We start from the raw sequence: 20,317 nt of genomic DNA on the forward strand, positions 1-20,317 counted from the left end.
CCTTGTAGAGGAGAGCCGCCACGGGTGATGTATATCTTCGAACGAGTCTATGTGAAATATTAGGCGTCACTCGCCAAATTGTGTAGGGTTACTCGTTTTGCCTTATGGACCTGTCCAGTTCTGTTTGAAGTGCATCACATGCCAAAGCAACTTTTAAAGTAGGCAGTAATAACCATTTTCTCGCGCCTGCTGAGTATTACAAATATACATTTTTTTTGTTAGTGACACCCTGTTTCAATAAGCTTGCGATCGAAACAGCAAGTATCAGATTCCTTGAGACAGAGCTTAGCAGTCAGAGGTGGGTGCATATTCACGTTTAAAAAAGCCGCAGAAGGGAAAGGCATAACAATGCTGTTATCTAGCTTAGATAACACATCACAGCCCCCTCGCAGAACAGCTCTCTGATTGGCTGCTTCAGAGATGACACGATTCAACATGGACAGTAATCACCCACTGGGGTGGAGATAAACCTGCTTTCGACTTCTTACTCTGTTCATCCGTTATTTCATTGTGCTCATAAGAGCTGCTGTGCAGATCATACGCAGCATGCCCCACACCTCTTCTCTCAATAACATGAACACACATACCCACATAAAGAATTACAAGAGCACAAAATGGAAACCACAACTTGTTGCTAGACAAAGATTGCTGCAGGTTTATTTCAAATCAGCAACATAATGGGATAATACGGGTGACCCAAGGATGGCCGCCGATGCTGGGACCTAAGCTAGCCACTCGCCTGATTAGCCACTGAGAACCGGACTTATCCTTGACAGGTGTTTATACCTGCTGAGTTGGTTCACCCTTTCTCTGCACCAGATCAAACATCAGCACTGGGGCACATCATTAATCCCTTTGATTTGTATCTTATTGATAGGCTACACCTATAAGCTGAAACCCAATGCCCGAACCAGGGAGACCAGCTGGTGATTATATGCGCTGACAACTCAACTCTTAATACTTTGCACCTCTCTGCAGCACTATCATGCAAAGGGGTAGCATCAGAGCTGTGGTGACACACCTGTAGTGTGGCCTATGCTTCACACAAAGGCCACACTAAGAAATGCATTCTGCCAAACATACACATCAGGAATGTCAGCCTCATAACCAAACTGCACAAGGCAGTGCTTCTGGCCACACGAGTGGTGCGAAGGCACTAAATAACTGATATAATATAATGCAGAACAAAGACACGTAGCGTCACACAAAATGCATGAACAAAAACGATAGAAATATTGCGGTGAACTGTTTCCACGCGCTCTCCGCTCATCTGAGCAAAACTTTTCCCAGACTCCCCAAACAGACTGCAGCTTAACAAAACAGAAGAATTGGCAAAGCCAATAGGTCTCGCCTATGCAAGGCCTCTTTGCTTGCCAATATGTTTTAGCCATGTTGTACACCAGAGTGGCTGTTGTTCAACATGGCTAAAAGTTAGTGGCGTAAAAGAGAGGGGCATGGAGTAGAGTGGAGTGTTGTAAAGTGGAGTGGACTGTTATGGAGTGGTAAAGAATCAGGCAGTGGAGTGGAGTGGTGTAGAGTGGCATAGAGTAGAGTTGAGTGCAGTTGCAGCTTGCAGGTGTTTAAGGGAGCGGGGTGGTGCGCGCAGTTGAGGGAGGCAGGGGCGTGTCGGGGAGATAGTAATACAATTTAAAAAAAATAAACTTACCTTGGCTCCTGTGCCGCGCACCGCTCCTCTGCTGGCTGGAGTCAGGCACAGGCTCCCAGACTGCCCTGCAGCCAATCCTGACGCTGCTCAAAGCAGCGTCAGGATTGGCTGGAAGCCCCAGTTTGCTCCCAGGCAGAATGGAAGCCTGTGCAGGCTCTCTCCAGCCAAGCAACAGTGTTGCCGGGCTGGAGAGAGCCCTGTGCGCATGTGTGTTTGGCCGGCCCGAGACGGCTGGCCAAACACACATGCACTCCCCCTCAGAACACCATGGAGGAAGTAGAGTGGCATATAGTGGAGAAGAGTGTCATACAGCTGAGTGCCATAGAGTGGAGTAGAGTGGAGTGGACTACAGTGACAATGAGTGGAGTGGCATAAAGTGTGATAGAGTGGAGTGGCATAGAAGGTGTTGCTTAGAGTGGAGTAGAGTGGCGTAGAGTAGAGTGGCGTAGACCAGAGTAGATCATCATAGAGTGGAGTAGAGTGTGGTGTAGAGTGACGTGGCATACAGTGTGATATAGTGGAGTGACATAGAGTGGAGTAGAGCAGAGTGGAGTAGTGTGTCATAGAATAGAGTGGAGTAAAGTGGAATCGAGTAGTCTAGAGGGATTTGAGTAAATCATCGTAGAGTAGTGTTGTAGAGTGGCATAAAGTAGAGCATTATAGAGTGGAGTGTCAGAGTGGAGTAGAGTTTATTGGAATAGAGTCTTATAGAGTGGAGTATCGTGGAGTAGAGTCTCCTAGAGTTGAGCGCCCTAGAGTGGCTTAGAGTGACATGGCATAAACTACAGTGGTGAAGAGTAGATTGACGTAGAGTGCAGTGGCATATAGTACATTGATTTTTAGTAAAGTGATGTCAAGAGGACTAGCGTAGAGTGCAGTTCCATAGATTAGAGTGCCATAGAGTGCAGTGGCATAGAACCATGTGGTGCAGAGTAGAGTGGTGTAAAGTGGAGTGGCGTGGCATAGAGTGCAGTGCCATACAATGGAGTGACACAGAGGGGGTGGTGCAGATTGAAGTAGAGTAGTATAGAGTGCAGTGGAGTAGAGTAGACTGTTTCAGAGTAGAGTGAAGTGGCACAGAGTGGAATGGGGTAGGGTAGAGTGGAGTGGTGCAGGGTAGAGTGCAGAGGGGTAGAGTTGTGAGGGGTAGAGTTTAGTGGCATGAGTGCAGTGGCATGGAGTGCAGTGGCACAAAACAGATTAGAGTGCAGTGGCATAGAGAGCATTGGCTTTAAGTGGACTGTTTCAGAGTAGTGTGAAGTGGCACAGAGTGGAATGGTGCAGTGTAGAGTGTAGTGGTGCAGAGTAGAGTGCAGTGGTGCAGAGTAAAGTGGTAAGTGGTGTAGAGTTCAGTGATGGAGAGTGCAGACTTGCAGAGTAGAATGCCATAGAGTTCAGGGGTGTAGAGTAGCGTGTTGCAAAGTGCATTGGCATCAAGTGCATTGGCATAGAGAGCAGTGATGTGGAGTACAGTGGTGCAGAGTAGAATCGAGTGGGGAATAGTGTAGTGACTTAGAGCGCAATGGTGTAGAGGGGTGCAGCATGCAGTGGCATAGAGTACCTGGTGTAGAGTGAAGTGGTTTAGAGTAGAGTGGCATAGAGCACAGTGGCATATAGTAGAGTGGTGCAAAGTAGAGTAGAGTAGCACAGCGTAGAGTGCAGTGGCATACAGTAGATTGTTTCAGAGAAGAGTGAAGTGGCATGGAGTGGTGCAGAGTAGAGTGGAGTAGGGTACAGTGTAGTGGCATAGAGTAGTGGTACAAATAGCACTGGCATAGAAATGAGTAGTACAGAATAAAGCGCACTGGCATAGAGTGCTGTGTTGCAGAGTAGAAAGGCACAGAGAGGGAAGGCGTAGAGTGGAGTGGTGCACAGTAGAGTGGAGTGGAATTGACTGGAGTAGTATAGAGTGCAGTGGTGAACAGTGCAGTGGTGCATAGTAGAATAGAGTGGTAGTGGAGTGCACTGGCATAGAGTAGAGTTGTGTAGAGTAAAAAGGTGTAAAGTGAAGTGTTGTGGAGTGCAGTGTCAGAGTGCAGTGGTGCACAGTAGGTTAGAGTGGGGGAGTGCATTGGCATAGAGCAGAATTGTGCAGAGAAGAGTAGAAAGGCATGACGTGTTGGAGAGTGCTGTGTCAGAGTGCCGTGGTGCACAGCAGAGTAGAGTGGCATAGAGTGAATTGGGGTGTAGAGTGAAGAGGCGTAGTAGAGTGTAGTGGCATAGAGTGTAATGGCAGAGTGCATTGCGTAGAGTGCAGTAGGGCAGTAGAGTGGTTTAGAGTGGTGCAGAGTAGAGTGTATGTGCAGCGGCATAGAGCACAGAGGCACAGAGAGGAGTGGCGCAGAGCAGAGTGGTGTAGAGTTCAGTGATGGACAGTGCAGTGTTAAAGCGTAGAGTGCAGTGGCATCGAGTAGAGTGGCGTAGAGTTCATTGGTGTAGAGTGCAGTGACAGAGTAGAGTGTGACAAAGTAAAGTGACAGAGCAGTGGCGCAAAGTAGAGTGATGCAGAGTGAAACAGAGTGGAGTAGAGTTCAGTGGCATAGAGTACAACGTACAGAGTGGAGTGGCATAAAGTAGAGTGTTGCAGAGTGGAAAATAGTGGCATACAGTGCAGTGGTACAGAGTAGATTGTCATAGAGGGCAGTGGCATAGACTGTATTGGTTTTGAGTAAAGTGGCGTAGAGTGCATTGGCTTTTCAATGCAGTGGCATAGAGTGCAGAAGCGTAGAATAGAGTGTTGCAGTGTGGAGTGATGCAAGGTAGATTGCAGTGGCATGTGGAGTGACATAGAGTAGATTGTTTCAGAGTAGGGTGATGTGGTGTAGAGTGCAATGTCAAAGACTGAAGTGGAGCAGAGCATATTAGAGTGGCTTCGAGTGGTTTGGCATAGAGTACAGTAATGCAGAGTGGAGAAATGCACAGTAGAGTGCCATACAGTGTAGTGGTGTACAGTGCATTGGCGTAGAGTGCAGTAGAAAGACATAGAGTAGAGTGGTGCAGAGGAAAGTGAAGAGGCATAGACTGCAGTGGTGCAGAGTTGTGTAGAGTTCAGTGACGGATAGTGTAGTGTTGCAGAGTAGAGTGCCATAGAGTGAAGTGGCATAGAGTGGAATGGTGCAGAGCCGAGTGGAGTGGTGCAGGGTGAAGTGCAGTGGTGTAGAGTGGAGTAATGCTAAGTAGAGTGGCACAGAGTGTAGAGGCATAGAGTAGCATAGAGTAGAGTGGTTCAGAGTAGGGTGCAGCTGCATAGAGTACAGTGGTGTAGTATTCAGTGGCAGAGAGTACAGTGTTGCAGAGTAGACTGTCAGAGTGCAGTGGTGTATAACAGAGTGGAGCAGAGTACAATGGCAGAGTGCAATGGTGTAGAGTGGAGTTTTGAAGAGTGCAATGGTGTAAAGTAGAGTAAAGTAGCATAAAGTGCAGTGCTGCAAAGTAGTTTGGTGTAGAGTGCAGTGTCGTAGAGTACATTTGTTTTGAGTAAAGTGGTGTACAGAGCATTAGCATAGAGTGCATTGGCATAGAGTGCAGTGGTTGGAGTAGAGTGCAGTGGTGTAGAGTATCACAGAATGGAGAGTTGCAGCATAGATTACAGTGGCACAGAGTACAGTGGGGAAGAGTAGATTGCTTCTGAGTAGAATGAAGTAGCATAGAGTTGAATTGCGCATGGTAGAGTGGAGTAGTGCAGGGTGGAGTGCAGTAGCACAGAATGCAGTGGCATAGTGTGGCATAGAGTTTAGTGGTGCAGAGTAAATTAGAGTAGCATAGAGTGAATTGATTTAGAGTGCACTGGAGTAGAGTGGAGTGTTATAGATTAGACTGCATTGGCATAGATTGCAGTGTTGCAGAGTACAGTGGCAGTAAGTGAAGTGGCACAGAGTAGAGTGAAGTGATGTAGAGTGCAGTGGTGAAGAGTGTAATGGTGCATTGTAGAGTAGAGTGGGGTAGAGTGAATTGGCCTAGAGTGGAGTTGTGCAGAGTAGAATTCAGTTACATAGTGTGGAGTGACGTAGACTAAGTGGCATAGTGAGGAGTGTTGCAGAGTAGAGTGCAGTGGCGTGGAGTGGTGCAGAGTAGAGTGGGGTAAAGTGGAGTATGCATGGTGTGGTAGTGCACTGCCATTACAGACATTGCATCCTCAATTGAAATGAACATTACATTTGCACAGACATATAGTTTTACTGATATAAGTATGCAGTGCACAAACGATAATGTATGGAAATGTCATCACCTAGTGTATTGATTAGTTTTGATCATCTTAACATATTTGTCAGAATAACCAAAAATGAGCTTCATCTGTGCTTTCCTAATTCTGATATATTCTAAAATATCTGCACAGTTCATATACAGACATTTACATTTTGTTGTGTGTTAGAAAAAAAATAACAGTGTGCAGCCTTCCTCCAGCACAGCCACAGTAGCCAGCATGATTGTCACATAAATCCTCTCACTTTGAAGTCATAGAAAGAACAGTAAATACCAAACCTCCGACGAAGACAGAGCCTAACATCGGACCTATCTTCAAATGCACATCAAATGTGACAAGATAAGAACAAGATTCAAAGGCCTGTTTACAAAAAGTGAGTACTGGCGGAAGAATACAGTAAATAGGGTATGGGTCACGGAAGGGACAAACTCAAGCAAGACAGCCTAAAGCAAATAAAGTCAGCATATAGAAAGCAGGCAAATGTGAGATAAAAAGACAAAGTCAGTGGTAAGCAGTGGGCAGAATGCATTCCCAGGGAAGCTTTCTGACTGTTCCAAAGCTGCGCTGTCTGGTATACTTCAACCTAAAAAGAATTAGGCATGCACTTGACGCAGACAATGAAATGTTTTAATTCTGTCCACCTGCATAGAGCTAAACCACATTGCTTCCACAAAAAAACAAGTGCATTATTCACAAATCAGTGCAAGTGGAAGCACTTTCCAGTCACCAAAAACAATACTTTTAACTGCCATCACTAGCCTGTTGGGTCAAAATGCTGCTTCATCTCTCATAGTCTGTTCCTTCTTCGTCATCTTCATCTTTTTGCTGCATCCTCGTGATGATACAAATGCAGGCTCCGGTGGAACCCAGCTGCAATCACTATCTCAAATAAAAGACTGATTGTAGACTCTCACTCTCTATGCCACAGCTCCATGAGACAGACAGAGAAGTGTCTTTAGAGGCAGTGGACTTCATTCTGTGAAGAAAGAACTCACACGTGGGCAGAACCTGGATGATAGAGGTCCATATGGTGCTTTAAGCAATGCATCATGCTCCTAGTACCATGCATAGGCCCTCTCACATGGACAATAGACCTCCATCAAGCAACCTCCACAGAGGCCGAGTAGAGTAATCCAGGGCCTCTCCCCTGACCTCTGGGAATGGAAGCATGAAGTGAGTCAGCCAGAGCTCCTGCTCTAACCTCCAGGAATGGAAGACTGAGGTGAGTCGGTCAGAGCTGATCCTCCTCTGACCCCACGACCATTGAAGATGGAAGTTAGAGCTCCTCCTCTGATATCCAGGGACGGAAAACTCAGATCATGGCCCTTAGCTAGACTGACGTTCAAAACCAAGGACTTGCAGCTCCTATCCCAAAACTATCCTGATGCCATATATTAACAAACAAATAAATGGTGCAACAATGTACAGCATTGTTTTACAATCTGACTTTACCACTGTTCTGCCACCTGAACACACAAAAAATCCCCACAGAGCAAGATGCAGTGATCAAGTACATTGATCCATGGGGAGGATTGGTGCTTCACCAATGCTGCTAGGAACGAGGCAAGCTTATCAACGCGGTGCCTAATCCCTTCTGGGAGGCAACAGCGGCACCTATCATTGGAAACTCATGACAATCCGAGCACCTGCTTTGTCACTTCACCGTCTGCCTCTCCGAGTACTACTACCTAGAAGCTTTTCTCCGTACAGTGCACGGGATGATGGAAGACTCGATATGGAGTGATGGGAAATGCAGAGTGGGTTTGTTTAAACTGAAGTTTCCACTATATGGGGGAGGCTGCAGCCTCGGATTTTGAACATCATTATTTAGCAACTCGGCTTCAATGACCCTTTCGTTGGCTAGCTGGCAGATTGCTACGGAAGGCGGGACCTCCTTCACAAATGCCATCATAAATGTAGCCAGAGTTCATCCTATCTAAAACGTCACTCACCAGACAATCCAACAATTGCTACGTATAGCTCATGATAACTACCGTAGAGCTTTACAGTTCTTGCCCACTGCTGTAAACTGTGCCCCAGAGATCCCTTTGCGAAGTTTCTGCTGTTGCAGAAAGTGCGTTACATCAACTTCTGTCCATGCCTGGGATAACTCAAGGCGCTCACTGTGTGGGAGATCTATTCCAAGATGGAACTGTCACCACAAACCACCCACATCCCTATCCCAGGTGAACTATGGATAAAATGGGAAACAGACGCATGATGTACATTTACACAAAAGGAATGGGATAAAGTAATCTTCCATCCCCACAAAACTTTAAAATGTCATGCATTGCTAGATTCCAATACATTCAATTAATTATCCTACACCAGGTGCACCTTGCGCCAGCACATCGGAGTAAAATGTATACAGCTGGTAAATAGCTTGCCCCTCATGCCAAGCTACAGGCACAGGTAGTAGTTAAAAGGAATAACTCAATACGCCCTTGTGAGCTTGGGTATGAATGAGATAAGGTAAAGGTGCCAACAAGGTACTTATTTAGACCAAATAAATGTAAATTAAATCATGAATAATTTCAAGATGTTCAAATCGTATATGGAATTAAGCTAATAACCATTTGCTGTGATCCAATCACAAAAGAATAAAGCTGCAGGTGTATAGCCACAGAAAGCTTTTGTAATTTGTGCAATCAGACATTGTGTCAGACATTGAACAAAAACTCATAGGGATAAATAAAAACCACCGCCACCAATTGGTGCTGTAGGGCAGTTAAAACAAGACTGGCCACAAACTCAAAATTCAAGCCGGTACACATTGTTTTATCATTATCACAACATGATGCATATACAAATGACAATAATGCAGGCGTTACCTGGGATAATAAAAAACTAGGGGATACAGTATCTCCCACATGTACAAGCAAGCACCTTGAAGACCATTAGAAACTAATCAAGTCTGCGCATCAGAAGCATGTTCCAATATAAACAGGAAGTGCGTGCAAGAGCTAGTGCGCTAACATGTGGAATCCATCTTAGATGTGAGAACAGATCATCATCAAAGTGCATAAAGAAGTCGATAGCTCAAAGAAAGAGAGAGTAAAGATGGGGCAACACATATGTATTGAAAATAAATTGAAGCCCACAAGTGAGAGAATCAACCAGAGACACAATTATGAGCAAATAATAATATATAAAAAATATTGTATCAGGAGTAATCAAACCATATCAAAATTAAATGTATATAATGACAGAAAGGTATTTTACATTGGACAGTGAGTAAAACAGAAGGAAAATTGTTGCATAAAAAAGCCCATTATATTTTTAACAAAGTCAACATTAAAATTAGTACAAAGCTGCATACTGAACAAGTAAAATATCTAGCAATCGACAGATAAATATAAGATATATAACATCCAGAAATGGTATAGTGTCTGAGAAATCTAAAGGGTTGCTAAGGTTAACCATTCCACCAAGAATTTAAACCTCTATGAACGCTGTCCAATATCCAAATACATTGATTTTCTTTAATAGTGTGTATACGATCAACGTTTGTAAATCCGAGTGAGGTTTTAACATCAATTACCCATCATACAATATAGTTATCTGTGTCATGAAACTGTACAAAACGGTCAACCATGGGTTCATGTTCAATTTTGCACCTCAATCTCGACTGATGTTGCAAAACACGTTTCTTGATTGTCTGTGTGGTTTTCCCAACACCGGGAAGTCCACAAGGGCACGTGACACAATAAATAACATTGCTCGTATTGCAATTAAATAATTATTTCAGGGTAAAATGACATCACTTAATATTGAATGATTTAGTCAGTTTGACGGTATTGTATGCAGCACAGTTGTTACATTTGTAATGTCCAGAAATAGGGGGAGTTGAAGCATCTGTTGAAGATTAGGGGTAGCAGGTTCAGTGTATGCTTTTTCAAGTCTATCTCTTAGGTCGGGCCTCCACTTAAAAACAAACAAAGGTCTATCTTAAAAAATAGGGTTACTTGGCAGCAGGTTCCAATATTTATGTACAATCTTTTTGAGTTTATTAGAGTGAATACCAAAGGTAGTCAAGCATGTGAGTTTGGATTGTTGAGACCGTTGTCTAATTTCTAAGAAGGCTTCCCTATCATTATACCATGCACGTTTCATTGATCTTTTAACCAATCGCAGTGGATACCCGCGAGCAAGTAACTTCTTTCAATTTCTGTGCATCTAAAAATAATCACCTTTTTTCACGCAATTACACCTTGGAGAAGGAACTGTCCTAATGGAAAGTTGTTTTTTAATGATTGCGGGTGATGGCTGTTATATCTAAATAGTGTATTGCGGGCTGTCGGTTTGGTATACAAGGTGGTGTATAGTTTATTACCTTCCGATTTGATGGTAACGTCAAGGAAATTCATTTCTGCAATACTGTGATCAAGAGATAATTTAAAGTTGGGATTACGTGTGTTGATCCAGGCACAAAAATTCAGTACGTTCTTCACATCTCCTTTCCAAATCGTAAAGATGTCATCAATATATTTTATCCATTTATTAATTTGAGAACAAAATGATTTGCTATCAGTCTCAATAAAAATGGGTTTCAAAATTAGCCACGTACGTATTAGCAATATCTAGAGCAAAAACCGCTCCCATCGCTACTCCTTTAATTTGCTTCAAATACAAAGAAATTGCAATTCAGAGCTATTTCTGAACATTCAACAATAAAAGAAATGGGTAGCCGATGTGGGAGTGGCCTAGTCTCTAAAAGATGGTCAAGGAGACTCAGAATTGCAGTTTGAGGAATATTTGTGTAAAGGCTTTCAATATCCACAGTGACCATTATTTCCTCATGATGGTTAAAAGGTTAACCGTCAATGGAATTGATAACAGCCAAAGTGTCTCAAATGTAGGTGGAATTGTTAATGGCAAATAGCCGAATGAAAAAGTCTGCATTTTGTGCTAGGGGCTTCAGAAAGGAATTACACTCTGAGATGATAGGCCGACCAGGCGGTATGATCAGGAACTTGTGCCGCCTAACTGAATTCTGGATATTAATGCAAGTTAACAAAGGCTGAATCCTGGATAACAAAGTAAGTCAACAAAGGCTATTGTTATACATGAATACAAATGAATGTACATAACATCAAATTCTATTACCGTGTCCCCATCCTCACAAAACGCCTAGTATTTTTTTCTTGAGAAAGGTGGCAATCTCTAATTTGTAAATTGTCATTGTGGTAAAGGTGATATGCTTTTAAAAGCTAATAGGCTCAAAGGCTTGGAAAAATGCAGTAGCAATGGCATGGAAATAAAAAGACAGAAATTGGTACAAATACCCAGAATAAAAGACATAGAATCAGTGAGGATCTAGTTTGTTCCATTTTTAAAACCGGATGAGTTTTAAGGAACAGACGTACAGTGTGAATATATAGCTGCCAAGTACACCCCTGTTAGAAAATGCATCTCTAGTTGGCAGGGGTATGCACCTTATCGAAGTAGGGACCACACTCATAGTCAGGGTAAGTTAGTTACACTCCCTAAATTAACCTGTGCTCACCCTCTGGTAGCTTGACACAGAGCAGTCAGATCCCCTTCAGCCCGCTGAACACCATACCTTAAATCCTGGTTCCCAGACTGCACAGCATTGCTTTGAAAGGCTTTGCAGCAGTTCCAATGAGGACCACAGAGGGCAGAGTTCCTTAGGGCCACTTCTAAGGGTCCAGGACTGAGGTGGTACCACTTGGCATGGCAGACTCTCAGATGGCAGAGTCCAAGTGCAGGAGCAAGTTGGTTGGAAGTCTTTTGGGTCCCTGAGACTTCAGAATACAGGAGGCCAGTACGCTGGCCTTTGGAGTCACTCTGGGTTGTGGGTAGTAGAGGTGCAGGTCCAGTCCTTCTCACTCCCAGGCAAGAAGCAGCAGGCAGAAGGCCGACACAGCAATGCAGGTAGCAAAGTGGCAGTCCCTCCTACAGCACAGCACACAGCAAGCCGTAGGCCAACACAGCAATACAGTTAACAGAGTGGCAGCCCTCCTAGTAGCACAGAGGTCCTTCTTCCTGGTACAGTATCCAAAGGGTCAGGAGTGTCGTGATTTGGTGGGGTATGGGCTCCAGTACTTATACCAAATGTGCCTTTGAAGTTAGGGAGACTTCAAAAAGGCCTTTGAGGACCACAAGGTCCCTGCCCTTTCTTCCCTGGCTCCAGACACTCTACAGGGGGTTATGCAGCAATTTGTGTGGGGAGGCACAGCCCTACTCAGGTGTAAGTGAGGCAGTGTTAAGCCCTGTTCCCCCCATCAGGCAAGTTAAAGGCCCACCGGCCTGGTGATGGGCCATCAGGATGCAGATTTCACATCCCACCACCCTTTGTGTGCCTATTTGGAGGGAATGTACTAAGCCCAGCAGTCATCCATCACAGACATGTATTCAGAGACAGGCAGAGGCACAGAATGGTTAAAGTAAGAAAATGCCAATTTTCTAAAAGTAGCATTTTCAAACTTACAATTTAAAATCCGACTTCACCATTAGTTTTGATTTTAAATTGTGAGCCCAGAAACACCAAACTCCAAATGACAAAATTTTCCCAATTGGACATTAAACTTAAAGGATGCTTCAAAGTAACCCTAATGTTAACCTATGGGAGAGATAGGCCACGCAGTAGTGAAAAACGAATTTAGCGGTTTTTCACTACCAGGACATGTTACACTTAAAAGTATACGTCTAGCTTTTTAAATACATTGCACCCTGCCTTTGGAGCAGACTAGGGCCTACCTTAGTGGTGACATATGTAATAAAAAGGAAAGTTTTGGCGTGGCATGTGTATGGACTTGCCAGATCGAAAAGGCAGCATAAAACTACCCACACAGGCTCTCCAGTTCCAGGCCTGAGACATCTTTAAGAGGCTACGGTAGTGGGTTCCACAATCAGTGCTACAAGCCCACTAGTAGCGGTTAATTTACTGGCCCTGGGCACATATAGTGCACTTGACTAGGGACTTAGAAGTAAATGAAATATGCCAAATGTGGATACACAAATGTCACCATGTTTTAAGCAGAGAGCACATGCACTTTAGCACTGGTTAGCAGTAGTAAAGTGCCCAGAGTCCTAAAGCCAACAAAATCAAGATCAGAAAACGAGAAGGAAGAAGGCAAAAGGTCTGGGGATGACCCTACAAAAAGGACCATTTGCAACAGCCCCAACTTATGAGACCATTCACCCAACCACATTGTTTTTACCAAATCACAATTGAATCGTGTACTTCCATTGGCAGCACTGCAATGATTAGTTCTAAAAAAAACTAGCATGCACATTTGCGTATAGCAAAAAAACAGAGCTTGCTACAAATGCTGTCTGTGTCATGCATCTATTAAACACTGAGTGGCATTCAAGTTAACCAATTACATATGGTTTTGACTGGATCCAGTTTCTAGTAAGTGAGTTTTTGGATACCTAATGAACTGCTTTAAAAGAAATCCACACTGATTTCATGTACATCTATGTGTCTTATGGTATTTATTAGTTTATTCCAATGTCACTGGAATTATGCAGCAGGGGGGTGTCAAATTATGCAGCAGGGTTGACTCATTTATAGAGCAAGAAAAAGGCAAATCATGTAGCATAATGTGCCACATTTTATGATGACATTGCTTCAGTGTTTTGTCATTTTTACACTTGTTTAACACTGGGCATTGGTTGCACCTCATTAGCACCAGTTTACCACCCAAATATAGCGATAAGCCTCAGAAAGATGACAAGTCAGCCTTGGGAAATGACCTTCCACTTCACACCAATACATGTTGCTGCATTTTTAGAAATTGTTGAACCGTTTAAGCTAAAATAAAAACAAATGATAAACTCTGCAGATTTTGTGGCAGATGACGGTTTACGAGGCAAATGCAGCTTCTATAAATATGCAAAAAATGCTGTGGTACACGGTCGCATAATTTCAGCGGCCCTGGGTTTACCTGGCATTTTTAATTAACCGTTATGTTCGCTGAATACACACAGCACAAAGTCCGAAAACGAACTCAGCATTGTAATTGCATGTACTTATAAACAGCGCTTACTACCCCTCACGAAGCTCCGGAACCCAAAATTTGTGGTTAGTTCAGGTTATTGGGATTAGTCTTGTGCTCTCAAGAAAACCACTCAATGCACAAATCCATTTGTAACTGGTTACCTTCTATATGCACCATCGCAAGCATACACCTTTGCAAAGCTAAAAAGAGGTGGCTCCTGGGTTGTACAGCTTCTGCCAGTGCCGGATTCTGAGGTGAAACCCTCGAAGAGAAGCATGAGGGTGGCTGTAGGTTAGACACAGAATCATGTCTCTGCTCTACTGCCCTCCTCATTTAGGATCTGAAATAATCTGATGCCAGTATAAACGGTTTTTTTCACTTTGAAAGCATCGGTGTTTGTCGCAGTGTGCTAGCTGCCTGCAGCCAAGCTAGTAAATAATGATACTTTTTACCTTAAAAGCCCTCTGTGGATCAGGAGGCTGCTGCTGCAGCAGAGCGCCACCTTGTGGGCCCGAGCTGCTGATGCCGCCTGTTCAGAACAGACAGGGCGGCAGTAAATTTATATAGTATAATAATGCAGATATTTCTGCACTGGAGAGGGGCGATGGAGGGGTGGCTGATTGCCAATTGTAATGTCTTAAGCACTGTGTGTCTTCTGTAGAAAGCACAAAAATGAATGGAATAGAATAGAGGGCATGCAGGTCACGTGATACCAGATATGGTAAGGTCAGGGGCTTATGATATTATGGCTGCAGGTGTAGGGCGAAGGTAGCAGTTTCTGAGCAGACAAAAAAAAGGGCCAGAACGGGACGACTGAGAGGAAAAAAAGCGAACGAGAAAGGCGTCGGCAGAAATACTGAAAAAAGAAATGAAAGCGAAAAGGGGTGAGGAAGTGAAATAAAAAGGAGATGACATAGCAATGATGAGAAGGAACGAGCGAAAGTCTGCACGAGTTTTAGGGGGCTATAGTTTGCCATCAAAGGGAAATGTGGAAGGCGAAACAAGGGCGAGGAAAGCCTGGGAACGGATGAAGAGGTGAACAGTTGCATTTATATAGCGCTTACTAAGTAGCGAGAGAGTGAGAGAGAATGAAAGAGAAGTGACAACTAGATAGAAGAATGCAGAGTTAGAGGGGATCACAAAGATCAATAGAAGGTGAGCTGGAGAGAGCGAATGAAAGAGAAAGGAGAGGGAAACTAAAAAAGGAGTCGGTGGGAGAGAGTTGGAGACGGCGATCCTGCGAGAGATGAGAGAGAGAGATGTGAGAGAAGACAGGGAGAATGAAAAAAGAAAAGCGAGTGACAGAAGAGAACTATGTGAAAGGAAGCGAAAGAGAGTGAAGGGGCTTGAAGAAAAGTAAAGAGCGAGGAAGAACAGACAGGATGGGGAGACAGGAAGAGAGACCGGGCTCAGGTGTAAAGGAACAGAGAAAGATCAACGGGTTAATGACAAAGGAGACGGGGTGAGACCGATAAAGGAAAGGGAGAGGGTAAACGATGCGTTGTTCGGGCAGCAGCAAAATCTGTCTAAGTATTGCTGTGTTTTTGCGGCTTACAAAATATGAATAGTGGCGTAGATGAAGCCAGACTGTCGGGGCGGGGGGGGGGGGGGGGGGGGGGTTGCGAAGTGGTGCTATTTGTAGGAGGATGGGAGTCAAGGAGAGAGGGAGGGAAGGGACAGGCAGGGCGGAGAGATGGCGGGATGAGACGCCGGCGCCTGCAGCATTACTGACCTGCCATGTCCTGCGCCTTGTTGCCCTCCATGGTCACTGTGGCAGGATGGCCGCCATTGAGAGCTGGTGAAGGTGGGAGGGGGCTCAGGATGGAGGAAAGAGAGGAGGGGGTTCAGCCGGTAATCACTGGCGCCTGCTGCTCCCCCTCCCAGCGCGCCTCGCAGACGCAGCCTGTGATGCTGCCAGGGAGGGGGCGGAGGGGGCTCAGCTGGGACACTGCGGGAGAGGAGTCTAAGGAATAGCGAAGGACCCGGGTACACGAGGGGGCCAGGTGAGCTCGTACAGGTGCTCTTGGCGTGTGCACATACGGTGTAACGTCGACGTTTATCAACACACGGGCAGACAGAGTGACGTATGCATGCACGTTTATTTTGAATACAGAAGAATACACGTGTACATGCATTCATGATGATTCATGTTTCATGTACACTCAGACGCACGTATCAGCATATGTACAGATATGCACAGAATCACATACACGCACACACACATATGTGTATGTGTGTGTGTAAATACTAACACGTACAGATAGATACATACGAATCAGAATACTCCTGCCTAGAAATAGCCAGACCATCCACAGACATGTCATGTCTGTCACTACCTTATGACAAGAATCCGCACACAACATTCGAGCCCAGGGGCGTAGGTTCAGTGGAGTGATGGGGTGTTACAACCCCCAATAAATCTATTTCCTGATAAATAGTTGGGTGCAAGTGCTTTCGGTCGGGTATGGTGAGGTGTCGGATTTCACCAAAAGTGTTCACACATAGACAAAAATGCACACACACACACTCTTTCCCTCTCATTGTTTGGAAAGACTTAAAGAATGTTGGTTATTTCACAAAATTATGGGGCAGATTAATGAAAAGTGGCTCTGCACCTAGTGCAGCAACCACTTTTCTTGCGCCCCTTAGCACCCCCCTAACGCCACCATGTGTGTGCCATATTTAAAATACGGTATGCCATGGTGGTATTTAGAGAACTAGCATCATAATTTTTGACACTTTGCAGGACTAGCGTCAATTTTGACGCTAATCCTGCAATGCTCCCAGAGGCCCATTGAAACCAATGGGAGCCTCCTTTTAACGCCTGCTCTGAGCAGGAGTCAAAAATACTGGAAAAAATGACGCAAAGAAATCTTTTAGATTTCTTTGCTCCATTTTTTTGACCCCCCCCCTAACGGGGGAACCTCCCCCCATTGCATACATTATGTCTGGCACAGGCATAATGTGGCACAAGGGGTTATAAAGTGATGCAATGCATGCATTGCACCATTTTGTAAACATGGCACAGCGTTTTTGGCCTTCCATCGACACAATAGTGTAAAAAAAATGACGCTAATGTGGCATTGGAATGGCGCTAGGCCCTCTTAAATCTGAGCCTATGTGTTTTCTTACAGTTAGTACCCTTACCAATGCACATTCCTCTCCTTTTCCACTGTAGCTTAGGCCCACTTCATGCACTCTGCTGATCATATCATGTATTTGAACATTATTTGTTAGCGTGATTGTTGAGAAATCTGAAGCCCCCCCCCCCCACTGCCAATCAAACTGAGCAAGCTGCGCCCTGTACCAGCCAGGCCCAGGGCAACGTGCAGCCCAAACACACACAAGGAGATGCAAAAGTACAGACGCCCTACAAGCTACACTTTAGAGACAGTTCTCGAGAACAGGGTGTGTCCGGATACTGTCCCCATCAAGATTTCAGCCACACTCGCCTCTCAATGTACAGCGCCAATCCAAATTTTCTGCTCGCCACACCTAGCAACCACGTTCTCCCTAAACTGACCACCAGAGCACTCAAAACCCAAGTGTCAGATGGTCCTGATCACCATGAAGAAGATGTAACAATGGCAAAGTGGCAAGTCCTTACAGGAGATCTTAGAGGCCCATAAGGGGACAGGTTGACGGTGACATCTAGGTACTGCATCTCCAAAGGCCAGGCTGAGATTGGCTGAGGAGCTTCCCACTCTACAGGAGAAGGGTCCATGCGCCCCAGTACTGCTACAGTCATGAAGCACAGCCTGTCTGCAGAGGAGCTCCTATGAAAAGCTTTTCTCCTGGGAGGACCTCAACTGGAGCTGTGTGTGCTCAGAGGAGGAGGCTCTGTGCTCTGGATTGAACTCTGAAGTCATGTGACTAGTAACCTCAATGAATTATTCGCAAATAGAGGACCCTACTACCACGATTCTCTCTTTTCGTTTGGAATGAGACCAAATCTTAGGTACTGTTGCTGCTGTGTGTCTGCAAAGCCTTGTTGGGCCCCACCACTTGAAGGAGCCCAGATGGCCTTAATGCTGCCTCTGAGTGGACAGCCCTCTCAGGATTTCTGTAGACATCCATGGACTGGAAATATGGAGACTATCATTTCCCCACTGCATCAGCACCATCTTTTTATCATGTTGTCAGACGGCTGCTCATGCAAACATCTGGGCAAGTAAGCCAGTTCTCATTTTTACCTACTGTCAGTAAGGAAAATATATATCTCAAACTTAGAGATATGCTAGCATCCTGGGTGAGATTCAACTGTTGCAAGTATTGGAAATATGATTCCATGCACTCAGGGGGCTCCTCAGAGGACCTCCAGCATTGCTACCACCAGTCTTACAGGGTTTTCCAGGAAGCTCAAGCTGCTGCCACCCCTCAGACATGTTTCTGCCCTCCTGCTGCTTGATCTGATCAAGCACAGGAAGGCAGAACAAAGGATTTCCTTTGGGAGAGGGAGGTGACACTCTCTCCCTTTAGAAATAGGTGTGACTGTCTTGGGAGGGGTAGCAAACCCAAGCCACTGCTATGCCTTGAAGGGCACATTTGGTGGCCTCCATGCATAAACCAGTCCACAACGGTTCAGGGACCCCAGTCCCTGCTCTGCCACGAAACTGGAAAATTGAAAGGGGAGTGACCACTCCCCTGTCCATTACCACCCCAGGGGTGGTGCTCAGAGCTCCTCCAGAGGGTCCCTGATTTCTGCAATTTTGTTTCCAAGGTTGGCAGGGATCTCTGGGAGCATCTGAGTGGCTAGGCCAGGCAAGTGACGTCAAAGCCCCCTCCTGATAGGTGCTTACCTGGCTAGGTGAACTAATCCCCCTTTCAGGGCTATTTAGCGTCCCTCTGTTGGATGGGTCCTCAGATTTGGCTTGCAAGATTCCAGCAGGACTCCTCTGCAACCTCCACTTCAACTTCTGGCATCCAGAACGGCAACTGGAACCTCCAGGTTCCAACAAGCTGCCTCCACGAAGAAGAACTCTTCTGCAACATTGTTTCAAGGGCTCCTGCCAGCAATTGCAACATTTTCACCGGCTGTGCATCCACTGAGGGTGGCGTGTCTTCAGTCTGCACTAGAAGAAAGAAGGAATCTCCCTTGGAGTGAAGGAGTTGCTCCCCTGCATCCGCGGGGCACCTACTGCAACGACGATCGGCTGCATGGATCTCCACTCATCCTCAGCTACGTGGATCCTGCATCACAGGTGGTAGTCCAGAATTGTCGTCTTGGTTCTCTCTGCCAGCTGTCCAATTTTGGTGGAGGTAAGCCTTTGTCTTCCCAGGCAGGATAGTACCCCTGTGCACCTCGTCTCTGGCAGCTGACAAGGCTTGTTTGTATCTCCTCCAATGAATCTTCAGGTAAATTGTAGCTCCAGCCCCAAGCACTCCTTCCTATGATGCTCAGCCCTCTGCATGGTTCTCCTGCGGTGTGGGATTCCTTTCTGTAGTGCTGCATAGGCTCCTTCTGCGACTTCTGTGTCCCCGTCCTGAGGGAATGCTGTGGGTGCTTCCTCTGCTCCTGTGGGCTTTTTCTGTCGCTGAGGGCCCCCTCTGACTCTCCCTCCTGAGTTGAGTCCTCCTGGGCTTTGCTGGTCCCCGGCAGCTCCACTTTTTCACTAACTGCAAATTTGCGTGTGCCAAGGCCTGTTGGTGGAATTCCTGCACCTACACCCATCTGTAATCTTCATTCCAGCGTGGGACATCTTCTGCATCCCTCAGGAACTCTTCTCCGGCTCCAGGGCTGCAGTACTGACCTGATCTATATAACCATCAACCAACTCCTGCAACTACAGCTGGGTGGGTAGTAGCTCCTACTCCTCCTGGACTCCACTATGACTCTTGGACTTGGTCCCCTCTCTCCACAGGTCTTCCTTTCCAGGAATCCACTGCTGGTCCCTTGCAGTCTTGTCTGGGTGTCTTCTTTTCTTATTTTCCTTCCTTTTGGGTGGTTTGGGGAAATTCCAGTGATTTACTCCTGCTTTCCTGGTCGCTGGTGGGGTACTGTGGTACTTACCTCTATGGTTTTCTAGTACTCCCAGCTCCCCTCTAGACATTTCACTTATCTAAGTGGGGGTCTTTTGTTTGCATTACATTCTTTTAGTATATGGTCACTATTGTTTATTTTCAACTGCACTGTCTTCTACTTTTTCTATGCCTATTACTGTTTTCTAGTGTAAATAATCACTATATTACTTATCTCCTAGTGAGGGGTTGTCCTTCTAGTATCTTGTGGTATTTTGTGACCAAAAATAAATAACATACCTTTATTTTGTATAACTGAGTGTTTTCTTTCATGTGTGTAAGTGATGTGTGACTACAGTGGTTTTGCATGAGCTTTGCATGTCTCCTACATAAGCCTTGGCTGCTCATCCACTGCTACCTCTAGAGAGCCTGGCTTCTGCCTACACTTCACTAAGAGGGGATACCCACCACATACCAGGATAGTTTCCTACACTTACCATAAAATTTTAATGGGGGTCTAAC

At 45.4% G+C, this 20,317-nt stretch overlaps 1 protein-coding gene across 5 annotated transcripts in view; it reads right to left on the bottom strand.

Moving 5' to 3' along the window:
- Positions 1-15,913, bottom strand: part of CCDC136 (coiled-coil domain containing 136) — a 185,306-nt gene extending 169,393 nt beyond the window's left edge. For 2 of the 5 annotated variants that reach the window (XM_069229405.1, XM_069229406.1), the window contains exon 1: positions 15,570-15,747. In XM_069229405.1, the coding sequence (XP_069085506.1) occupies positions 15,570-15,600 (31 nt within the window). In that variant the 5' untranslated portion in view covers positions 15,601-15,747. Of the gene's footprint in view, positions 1-15,569 lie in introns of all 5 variants that reach the window. The other 3 variants (XM_069229404.1, XM_069229401.1, XM_069229403.1) reach the window with 3 other exon arrangements.
- Between the last annotated feature and the right edge of the window lie 4,404 nt (positions 15,914-20,317).

Source organism: Pleurodeles waltl, chromosome 4_1 (assembly GCF_031143425.1).
Source record: "Pleurodeles waltl isolate 20211129_DDA chromosome 4_1, aPleWal1.hap1.20221129, whole genome shotgun sequence".
Classification (NCBI taxonomy): domain Eukaryota; kingdom Metazoa; phylum Chordata; class Amphibia; order Caudata; family Salamandridae; genus Pleurodeles; species Pleurodeles waltl.